The sequence below is a fragment of the Pyrus communis genome, chromosome 2 (genome assembly GCF_963583255.1).
Source record: "Pyrus communis chromosome 2, drPyrComm1.1, whole genome shotgun sequence".
Lineage (NCBI taxonomy): Eukaryota > Viridiplantae > Streptophyta > Magnoliopsida > Rosales > Rosaceae > Pyrus > Pyrus communis.
Genome location: NC_084804.1, coordinates 17,220,573 through 17,232,892, shown reverse-complemented (window position 1 = coordinate 17,232,892; position 12,320 = coordinate 17,220,573). Strand labels below are relative to the sequence as shown.

The 12,320-nt window shown below is 36.6% G+C and overlaps 1 protein-coding gene across 1 annotated transcript; it reads right to left on the bottom strand.

The window, feature by feature from the left end:
- Window positions 1–366: 366 nt before the first annotated feature.
- Window positions 367–1,661, bottom strand: LOC137725712 (heavy metal-associated isoprenylated plant protein 26-like). The gene is made up of 2 exons (XM_068464480.1): window positions 1,438–1,661; window positions 367–984 (listed from the first exon to the last, which is right to left on the bottom strand). Exons 1-2 carry the CDS (start codon window positions 1,516–1,518, stop codon window positions 601–603), a joined length of 465 nt encoding a protein of 154 aa, XP_068320581.1. The 5' UTR covers window positions 1,519–1,661; the 3' UTR covers window positions 367–600.
- Window positions 1,662–12,320: the final 10,659 nt, after the last annotated feature.

Here is a 12,320-nt window from a genome sequence, read left to right as displayed (position 1 = left end):
AATACTTCAATACAGGAAATATGCAACATGCCCAAAATTATTGTGTAACGTGCGTAAACACGTTATAGGTCGCTCCTAAGTTATCAATTCACTTATAACACATGTTTTTATTATATCAGTACATCGATTTATAACTCGTGTTACCAACTCGACTTTTTACTTCTTTTTTTTAAAGATTACTGACCTGGCTGGTTTTTTTTTTTTTTTTTAGGTTTGGAGAAGATTATCCAAGAACAAATTTGTTAAAATGTCGGAAACATTTCTCTCTCTCTCTGGCACCTTGTCCAATTTTTCGTTGTTTTTGTTTGATTTAGACATTTAATAAAAAAAAAAAACCAAAGAAATTAAAAATAAAGGAGATCAATCTACAATTAAAATATCTAAAATCTTTTATAACATCCAAAAACAACTAGACATACAATCATAGACCAACACATACCCAATTTCACACTTTTGATTTCGCGACAAACCTAAAAAAAAATTAAGAAAAAAAATAGAATATGCAAAGCACACCTATAACATTGACATATCAAAAAACAAATTAAAACATTTTTTTAATTAAACTCCAGATTCCACATGTCACGTCGCAAAAGTGACAGCTCACATCACAACGCACGCATCGGGATTTTCATCGCTGAATGCCGTGGTGTAGCGCACTTCCGTGGAGCTCGCACGTGCGAGGTTCCTCATCTGCGGGTCCTGCGCGTTCCGCACGTACCCGGACGGCGCCTTCTTGTCGTACACTCCAGCGGCGTAAGGGTGCGCCACGACGTCGTAGGGGACGTATGGCCAGAACTCCACCTTCTTCCCCGTCCGATGCGCGACGCGCGCCAGCACCTTGCCGGGATCCACGTATCCGACGACCGTCAGCTTGTGGGCCTTGCGGTCCACGTCCACCTGCGTTACGCCCTTCATTCCTTCCACCGATCTCTTCACCTTCCGCTCGCATCCTTCGCAGTCCATCTTCACCTTGATCTCCACCGTCTGATCAAACACAAAACAATTCCATGTATAAGTAAACTACATACGTGACATTGTACACGTGGCGATTGGAGAATGGATTTTACTGGGTACTGTTCTTTGAAAAACAGAGACAGTAGGATGGAGCTCTAAAGAGTAAACGAAATGGATTTTATCCAACAAAAAAGTTGGGAATCTAGAAACAATGATTGACCTATGAACAAGAAAAGCAAAAAGCAGAACAGGTTACAAAAAATAATTACTTGTTTTCAGATCCAAGAAAAAAATGCTGAAAATACTTGCTAGATCTCAAAACCCACAAACATTATAAGTGGCAGTTTAGCATTTTTGACAAGATACACTGAGATCTAGTCTTGCGTCGCCTTGATTCGTATTTTCAGCTAAAAAAAAAAAAAAAAAAAAAAAAAAAAAAAACTCAGAAATAGATAAAGGTTGAGAAGGAGAATATAGAATTACCTGGAATTGTTTGCGTTTCTTGAGCCTGGAACTCCCACTTGAGCAATCAAATAGATCAGAAAAATGATCCAAAACACCCATTTTTAACTCTTTTGGATTCGAACAGAATTTGCACAACAGAAGTTTGTTGAAGATGTGAGGAAATAAGGACTCAAAAATATCTCCAAAGCTTTGGTTTTCGATTTTCAGAGAGGAAATATTTGGACTTGGTAAATAAGTTAGTAGAAAAGAGAAGAGGGGCTGCTCCAATTTTATAAGCAAAAGCCTCTTGGGATATTTTGCAATTTTAAAATAATCTGCATCGTCCATATGCTCCATCAGAAGATCTGGGTCGTCAGTTGCTGTCAGCAGTAGGCAGAAAGATTTATTAATCTGATTTCGCGACACGTGTCCTTAAGGCTCTGGTGTCGACAATCTAGTGGGGGGCGAATGCATCGACTACGGACGAGGGTGGACGAGGCTATCCATGCACCGCCCATGTGGGGCCCGGGGATTTGGGCGCGGAGCTGCGAGTGAGGCCCACACTCATGAAGTAAATGGCCAGAGTGGGACCCGCTGTGTTGAGTCCGGTTAAATGGGGTGGTGGGACCGGAGCGTCAATATGATGGGGTAGGATGGGATCCCACAGGCTACAGCATGGCTAACCGTGTGTTCAAACCTGTTGAGGACAGAGCGGGGGAACCGGGATCTTTCGTGCGTAGATTCGCGACAGTATATGGATGAGTTCGGACTCCGAGACGGTGGTCCAACCGTCCAACGACATATTTTGTTTTCCCATTTTCTTTTTTTAGTGTTGAGAAATGTAATTTCGAGACAAATTATATTTAAAAAATCGAGACTCGGAGAAAGAGAACTGAATCTTTGTTTTACATTGCACGAATACCATATGAATTATAAATATGTGCATTTGTCATATAAGACTTACTACAACTTTCGAACTTAAACTTAAATTTTAGGTTTTAAATTTATTTTAATCAGCTTTAATCTTTAACCAACTATGAGTTTTAACCGAAAACTTATTTTTAGGACAACTTTAGCCTAAATTTTTTTTTTTTAGGTGAATGGGCTAGCCCACATATATGTGTATTTTGTTTTTAGTTTTATGTTTATAAATTCATCAAATCTAACAATTATGAAATCTATCAATTCAAATTTAAATCCAAAAGTTAAAATAATTATAAAAAAAATCTTTCATTTGTTTCATATTCTTTTATAGTGTTCTACGAGTTTCATGATGTCAGTCTAGTGATTTTTCAATATTTATCAAAATCTAAATACTTTTAGGTTCAAATGTTCATAAAATTGTCATTCAGTACTACGATTTGATGGTATTCTTCTTCACTTGGAAGTGAGAGGTCTTATGTTCGAATCTCATGAATGGTGAATTCGATACCAAATTAGGCTACCAATTGTGTGGCTTAGCCAAACTCATCTTCCCTTAGTGTAAAAATATCAATATACAAAAAAAAAATGTTCATAAAATTAAATTAGGATATTCTACATAATTTTTTTTAACAAAAGGTTACTTTAAGAAAAAAATTATCTTAAATTAATTCTTTAAGAATCTCAGGCTAAATATTTAAGCCAAAAGAGTTGGAGCACAAAAATTGTTTCTCGTTTAAAACCTAAATTTCTGGGTTAAAAATTTTAGATTTTAACCCAAAGATTGGAGATGGGTCTAAGTGAAGAAAATGTTTTGTTTTCAAGTTTTCTTATTTCTAAACTAGCAAATGCCCACCTACTGTGTATGAACAATTTTTTTGTTTTGTTTTTTTTTTTTTTTTTTTTTTTTAATTAAGAAGTGTGATTAGTTTTTAAAATTTAAAAAAAAAAATCAGTTAGGAAAATTGGACAATGATGAGCAATTTCTTTTAAGTGAGCATGTTGTTTTCATTTGTTATTTTATTCTTAATTTTTAAATACCGCATTCTATGCCAACTTGGCTGTGAGGTTGCTATAAAACAACGAAATTTGTGTTTACGTAATTACTAAATTGTCCATATTTTTAATTTTGGTGAGAAAGTTAAAATAGTAATTTCATGGAATTCTAGTTGACAACGAGAATTTTATTAATAGGTAATTTAGATTAAAAAAAATAAAGTATATCCTAGTTATGCAAAGCAGTAAATTTGGTCCAACTTTAGTTGGTGTGTGGTTGTGAGTAATTGTAAGATCCTACATCGCCCAGGGAAGTGATCTTTATATGTATATTCTCATCTCTACCTAGCACGAGGCCTTTTGGGAGCTCACTGACTTTGGGTTCCATCAGAATTCTGAAGTTAAGCGAGTTCACGCGAGAGCAATCCCAGGATGAGTGATCCATTGGGAAGTTCTCGTGTGAGTTCCCAGAAACAAAACCGTGAGGGCGTGGTCGGGGCCCAAAGCGGACAATATCGTACTATAGTGGTGGAGCGAGCCCGGGATGTGGTGGACCCCAGGCCGGGATGTGACAATTTGGTATCAGAGTCAGGTTTATTGTAAGATCCCGCATCGCCCAGGGTAGTGATCCTTATATGTATATTTTCATCCCTACCTAGCACGAGGCATTTTGGGAGCTCACTGACTTTGGGTTCCGTCGGAACTCTGAAGTTAAGCGAGTTTGACTGAGAGCAATCTCAGGATGGGTGACCCACTGGGAAGTTCTCATGTGAATTCCCATAAACAAAACTGTAAGGGCGTGGTCGAGACCCAAAGCGGACAATATCGTGCTACGGTGGTAGAGCAAGCCCGGGATGTGTTGGACCCCGGGCCAGGATGTGACAGTAATCATTTATGTATACGGTAATGGATATTCCTCGTTTATTTTGATATTTGAAGGGCATAAAGAGTAATACTTGCAAACAGAAAGAGATCATCTCTAGATCTTTTCCATCAAGGTCACCGAATCAAGTGATTCGGGCCTTCGAAATTTCATTCAACGGCCAAAAATTATTACACCTTTTAAGGGATCAAAACAGGTAGGTCGTTGGATGAAATTTCAAAAGCCCGGATCACTTGATCCGGTGACCTTGGTGGAAGAGATAAGGAGATGATCTTTTTCCCTTGCAAACAACTCCAAATAACTTCAAATACTCGAGTTTTGCTTGATCAACTAGAGAAAGTTCTCATTGTGACGGGAACATGGTACACTACTTGTTTTTATATAAGTGGTGAAAAAATTGTATTTTTTAAGTTATTAACTTATTAGCACACATATTCTATCATTGGTATAGTAACATGTGGTGTATTACTCTGTGTTCCAGTCACACTGAAAAATCTCTCGATCAACTACTCGGTTAGGCGTTCGAAATTAATTAAATTTGAGTGTTTGGATATATATACACATATATGATATCGTTTAGTATAGGATTAAATTGAAATGGATAAGCCACTATTATCAAGGCATGTTAAAACATAGAAATAAAAAAAATTTGTGACCAATTTAAAGGTAGAAGATGAATTATTAAAGAAATTTCAACCCCTCCAAGTGGTGATTATAAGATGGATTTTTTTTTTTTTTCGGTTTAATCCGTTCAAAATTAAAAAAAATAAAAAATAAATCATCCTCATTTACACCTTCAATATAGATTGAATTTAAAGAATGATTCATTAAAATTAATGAGACGATGCTCGTAAGTAGTAGTTGATGATATAACGCTGGAGTAATGCTAGAGAGATTAAATTTGGAGACAAAGTTTTGAAAACTAAAGGACATGGAAGTTGATGATTGGTTTATTACTTCAACGTTGATAACCGTACTTATTCCTATTGGTGACACATCATTTAGTTTGCAAATCTAGTCTTCAAATTTAGTCTTCATAACATTAGTATGTTGTTCCTTTTGTTGAACACATGGTCCCATACTTGGCCACATTGAGGATGCTACTCTAATTTGGTCCTTCCCACTTCCATCTTCCTTTTGGACCGCATGCTTATACCACAACGTCCGAAGTGTAGACTTGTTAAACTTTAGCTCCTTTTGAGAGGGAGTTCATCTTGAAAAATGAAACTTTAAAGGGACAACAAATATAGAGACGGTAACAAGTACTGCACGATGTGCCATATCAATTGGCTTATGTATAGTATTCTAGTTGCTAGCTTTTGTCCTGTGAAGGTATATATCGGATCAGAATTTTTTCCTAAGCAAAGGGTGAGGATCTTCTTGATCAAGTCTATCGGGCTGTTGAAATTTTATCCAACGGTTACAATTATTATAACTTTTAGAGAGGCCCCCTGTTTGTGACCGTTGGATAAAATTTCAACGACCCGATGGGCTTGGTCAGGAGGATTCTCACCCTTTGCTTAGGAGAGGATCCTAATCCGTATATATCAAGCAAACAAGGAGGCCTTGTTCACATATTGTACTCAGTTTAACGATCAAATACTGTAATCGCTAGCTGTTGTTCTGTTAAGGTGTACATCAAGCGCACAAGGAGGTATTCACACCACACACTCATTTCAACAACTAAATACTCTAATCGCTGGTTTTTGTTATGTTAAGGTGTATATATCAACCGCACAAGGAGGCATTGTTCACACCACCCACTCATTTCAATGACCAAATACTCTAATCGCTAGCTTTTGTTCTGTGCAGGTATATATCATGCGCACAAGGAGGCCTTTTTCACATCACCCACTCATTTCCATGACCAAAATACTCTAATCACGAACTTTTGTTCTGTGAAGGTATATGTATGTAACGAGTCGTATATTCTCTTTTTTAACACGTAAACATGTTGTATACTATTTTTATCATTCTTCTCGTATACTTAATTATGCGAGTAAAAGGATAAAAAAGAGAAGTGTGTATTGCATGCAAGTTTCTCCCTATTTTAACCATTCAATAAAATAGCAAGTGGCTATTTACTACCGTGGTGGAAATGTGTTGTGTCTTTACATGACGGCGTGGATTCGAATTCCATTAGTAGCTAATCTAACATTTAATCTAACAAAATCTATTATTTAACAAAAATAAAAATAAAAAAAGACAAACCGTTCAATAAAGTAGTGATATATGTTAATATGTGTACGTCTTTTTGGCTGATAGTTTGGACTCCGTTGTTCTCAGTATTACATTGTGATTTGATTACTTCCTTGTTTATAATAAAGACGATGTTTCATGTTATCCGAAAAAACAGGGGGTAGGATTCTCTTTTATCTTCTTCACATTCTCTTTTATCATCTCCTCTCATATTCTTTTATTTTATTTTTCTCTTGTTATAAAAAATTAATATAAGATGCTAACATGATTTGACCGTGATCGTTCAAATAAAAAGGAATGAAAGATGAGAAAAAAAAAAAAAGAAGATAATTCTACTCCGAAAAAAAAGACGTCGTCTCACAGCTTTGAAAGCCTAATACTATTTTGTCGGATTAAATGTGAAAGCTCAGCTATACATTATCAAGAATCTAGCCAGTGCCAGTAATACCTAATTCATCATACGATTAGTTTTTAAAGTTTGGATTTATTTGTCTGTGGACTTAAAACATGCGGAAGTCGCATTCTGTCAGCTTATCAAATAATTAACTTAATTAATTAAGGGTTTTCATACTATAATCTTCCAGCTAGTGAAAATAATCATTAGGCTCTGCAGTCTGCATGTTCCTTCGCACAAGAGGACATGCATGTATCCAAACTAGCTAGCTGGATCTTACTGCAATTCACTTGAATATATTACAGTTACAAGTCTAAACCGTAAGTGTCTTTTTAGCAAGATCATTTATATAAAAAGAAAAGAAAAGCAAAAGAAAAAACATGTGTTCCCTCCATTAATAGCTTTTTTATTTTTTTGTCCATTCCCTTAATCTGTACTATTTTATTAAAAGTCAGTATGACAAAGCAAAAACATCAACGTTCAAAGAAATAGAGAGGGTTTTATATGGATCTTCTTTCTAAGGAGGAGTCTGCTGCAAACCTGCAACTCATTCACCGTCCTTGAATGAAATTGTTTAGACTATAAGTATATATATGACGTTTAACAATAAAAATAAAACTGCGTAAAATATAGAACATATAGACCTAGAAATAGATCGGTCTTCTGTGCCCAAATATTTGGAGGGCCCTCGAAGGACCTTCATAGATGTTTTTCTAAGACCTCCGGTGAGACCACCCCCGGTCCCTCGAAGGACCTTAATTAATTTAAAGTTTGAAAAGCAATGATCTTGTCTTGACCGTCCGTTTCTTGTTATGGTGACACAGACTTTTAAGAGTACTCATGCAATTTTTAAGGTTCACCAGCCTCACCTCACATGAGAGTTTCGTTTCATCTTTTGTCCTTTTATCTTTGTTTAAACCAATACATTAATTACAACAGACTCTAAGGAGATTTTCATTTAAAAGAAAAAAAAAGGTATTAGTTGTAGAGCAAACTTCAATTATCTAAACAGTCTATTTTTCAAGTTGCACCTCATAGATCATTCTTGCAAAATTTTAGCCAAATCGAAAATATTGAGGCATCTAATTGAGTGAAAATTTTGACGAACACTATGTTCTAAGAAACATTGAAATTTCATTGTAAAAAATTAAATGGAGAAATCGTTTCATCTTTTGTATAGATGATCTATAATTCGAGACTTACAAAATAGCCAGTTCGGATTGTTGCAGTTCGATGTGATGTGAGCCTCACAACTAATATCCCTATTTTTTGAAAAATAAATAAATAAGAATCCTATTACATCCCACATCGTCCAGGAGAGTGGATCCTGTAAGTCTTATATGTATATTCACATCTATACCTAGCACAAGGCCTTTTGGGAGCTCACTGGTTTATGATTCCGTAGGAACTTTGAAGTTAAGCGAGTTTGCGCGAGAGCAATCCCAGGATGAGTGATCCACTGGGAAGTGCTCGTGTGAGTTCCCAGAAACAAAACCTTGAGGGCGTGGTCGGAGCCCAAAGCGGACAATATCGTGCTACGGTGGAGTTGAGCTCGGGATGTGGTGGGGGCCCGGGCCGGGAAGTGTCAGTTTGGTATCAGAGCATAAGTTGGGCAGTATTGTGTTCATCACACGCGTGATGTGAACATTCTTGGTTTTTGTGCCTAATGTTCGAATCTCGCCATCTCGTCAAATACGGAAAATATGTTAGCTTTTATTTAGTTTTGTGGTTTTGACGACTTTTAAGAAAATCATGTTGGCGTTTGTTCTTAGAATTAAAACAAAGTTATTCCTTGTGGAAGAAATGTGTAGATTTGAGGTAAGTTGATGGCCTAAGTTAATGTATTGATAACCGTGTATCACCAGAGATTTTACCAACCAATTTCATCATCATTCTTCCATTGTTAATATTGATCTTTTTGAGATTGGAAATCCCAGCTAGTTTTGATTTCTTGGTAGTATTGTTAGAATATCACCTAATAGAATTATTGCGAAGTCTACTTTTGCTAAGATTCTAGAAATGTCTCATATGACAATTTCGTGCTAAAGTGGTAACACACAGCGGAAGAACATGTTTGGGAAATTACTTTTGGTCCTTGTTAGCACTAATATTTTCAAACGTACTTGTGTTCATGCTGGATCTTCAGGAGGAAGATCGACTCTCGATAAAGTCATTTTGAAAGTAGATCTTTAGCAAGGTTTTTTCTAGCCTTGGGATTTTTCAATCAACGCTAATTCCCAGATTTCGCTTTCGTAGTTATACTTATTAAATGGGAGAGAATGGGCTTGCGAGAGTAAGTTGTCATATCTTGGGAGTAGTAGAAACCCGAAAAACAGTAATCAAATCCTCCAAGGATCAATGAACTACTTCGCTTGAGCCGAATAAACTAGGATCGTGAAAGCTTAGGAACAAGCTTTGTTTTAGGACAGTAAACTCATGGTTGTTTTTACCTTATCACCTACCTAGGTAAACGAAACCTCTTCGACTAGCCACCTCTCGATCACTTCCATAGGTAGATAGTAGAATCAAATTACGGGTTAATGTCTCACTGTTAGAGTGATTTGAGTGTCGAGGAAACTGTGTGGACCTTTTAGTTTGTGTCGTAGAGTTGGTTAGTAATATTGTATGTTTCAAGGACGTATACTTTTAGCATCATATCCCAATCTTACTGGGATACCACCAAATTGTTAAGTGATGCACATCATCGACCCACTTCCTAGTATTACACAAATTTTCCTTGCTTCATATCAAATGTTTCTGACGTCATTGAGAAACTTAGTTACAAATTTACGAATTAGGAATTTATCCAATCAGGGATTAAACATTTTATTTAGGGAAGTTCAAACCCATTTGCGAGGGCAAAAGACTGAATCTTAGGTTTGTACCTAGATTTTAGCAAATTGATCGATATAAATCTTACTTCGAACTGATGGTTTAACCAACCAACCTTTGTACCTCCATGGTTTGACGAATTCATAGTGGTCTTATTGGCGATCTTCTTATCTACCTCGATAGTGAGACCAAATTATTTCAGCTTTGTTAGTCAACTATATACCAGATTCCTCGGTTGTAAACTTTGATTAAATTGATACCCAACTTGGGAGATGTGACCTCAATGGATGAGATTATTTTCTTTTCCTAGAAAGGTTGTAAAGGAAGAAGTTGACATTTCTCAGTGGAGAACGTGTCTAAAAACTCTTGTTCGTGATCTGATCAAATGTGGAGATAAGAAAGGAATTAAAAAATTGAGGCTCCACTTGAAGTGTTTGAAAATAATTCTTAGTTTAAGCGCACCCTATTTTTTGGTTAGAGTTGAAAAAATTTTGAGGTCATACAGTTTAAACTTTATGACAACCACAGTCTCTTCTCTGCTGCTTCCAGAGGATGATGGTATTATAGGAGAGAAGCTTCTGGACTTCTATGCTAGTTCAGGCATCTGGATGTATTTATGGTTCACCGTGTTATACGTTTCACTTGCAAACCTTGAGAAATTTTCAAGGGGATTATGAATAATGAATTTTGCCTAGTATCACATTACCACTTTGAGATTAACGATTAGTCTGAATGAAATACTCAGACCTTAATGGACGTGTTGCATGTTGCTCGTCCCACAATTAGTATGGTTGTATCATACCATTGTCTCTAATTTAGTTGCTCGTAACTACGGTTACAACTTTGGTTTGTTATGGTACCATTGGAGCCAATCCCTAGGTAGAAGTGTGCCGACGAGGACGTCGGGCCTCTAGGGGGTGGATTGTTACATCCCACATCACCCAGGGGAATGGATCCTGTAAGCCTTATATGATATTCCCATCTCTACCTAACACAAGACCTTTTGGGAGCTCACTGACTTCGAGTTCTGTAGGAACTCCGAAGTTAAGCGAGTTCGCGCAAGAGCAATCCCAGGATGGGTGACCCACTAGGAAGTTCTTGTGTGAGTTCTCAGAAACAAAACCGTGAGGGCGTGGTCGAGGCACAAAGCGGACAATATCGTGCTACGGTGGAGTCAAGCTCAGGATGTGGTGGGGGCCCGGGCCGGGATGTGACAAATCCCTTGTTGGAAGTGGGGCTCTCATCTCGTCTCTCTGAAAATTTTACAAAGAATCTGTAATTATAATCTTCACATAATGTTTTATACAGGTTGGATACATGTCAAAATTAAAAAAATATGTTTTGTAGAAGAGTGAATGAAATTCATGACAGTGATCAGGATTATACAACCATATATATTTCTTTGTAATGAGAAGAATAATATAGAAGCATTCACAAATTCTAAGTGAAGGTATATGATAAACAACATTTAAACAAATTAATTACTTTTTAATAGTGTTTCAAAAATTAAAAAAATGTCTCATATTCAAATGTCTGTTGAATATAAAACTTCAAAGGCATGGAATTGAAGAGTGTGGATGCAAATTTCTACCTTCTTGTTCTTAATAAAATTACACTTACAAAACAAATAGCACCTTAGGTCAAGGCCAAGAGCCTCATGCGCCCACGATGCATTTGGGAGGGGGGCTTTGGCTGAAGAACCTCCGATGCCAAAGTTAGAATTTTGAGGGAATAGTGTTTGGAGAATTTAGCAAGAGGATTCAACTTGGGTTTTTGGAGAAAATGGGGTGATATTTATAGGGGTGTGGCCGGCCACTTGGGTGGTTTTTTGGGTGCGATTCACAATTTATTAGCTAATTAATGCAATTTGAAAGGAATTATTTGTGGGTTACCTTGTGGAGAAGATTTGATAATGATAGATGAAATAGGTTTTGAATAATTACCTATTTTCAGCACTTTTGACCTTGAATGAGTCATGATTGTCCATTGCTCGCGTGTAGGAGTTCAGGTATTTACTCGAGGATAATTTTATCATTTTTACCCTAGAATTCACGTGTCGTCTCTATATTTTTCTCGATTATATTTTGTTCTACAAAGGACATCAAAACTAACAAATTAAACGTTATCTGGATGCCATTTTCTAGCAACAGTTCAAAAACACGAGTGGCGCCTGCATTTGCTTTTGCTTCATGCGGAAGGGACCTCTGCTCTGCTCCAATATCGGCAGCTGCCCACTGATCTGGTCCTCCATGCATCCCTCGCTATCTAATTTGTCGCTAGCTCAATGTGTCGGAACAACCTCAAGTTGCACCAGCTAACCACAACATGGAGAAACTCATGACTAGAGAGACTAATAAAAAGTTAAAACAAAAATTTGAAAGAATAATCAGAGTAGCTAGCAGTTTTTTAATTTTTTTTTTCATTAAGCGTAACATATTTAATTCACTTTGTAATATACAAGAAAAGTGAATCGCTTTCGTGTGAGATAGACGCACTATTTTGACCAACTGATTTAACACATATATGCGATTAAGATATATAACATTTAGTAAAAAGTACGAGTATTGTTAAAGATTATATATCATGCAAATGAGGGTTTCAGATCCTAAATTTCTATTGTATTCGTATTCATCACTCACACCACGATTAACCCAATGACTTATAATTAGATCTTTTTAGTTATTTTCTCTCTTTAAT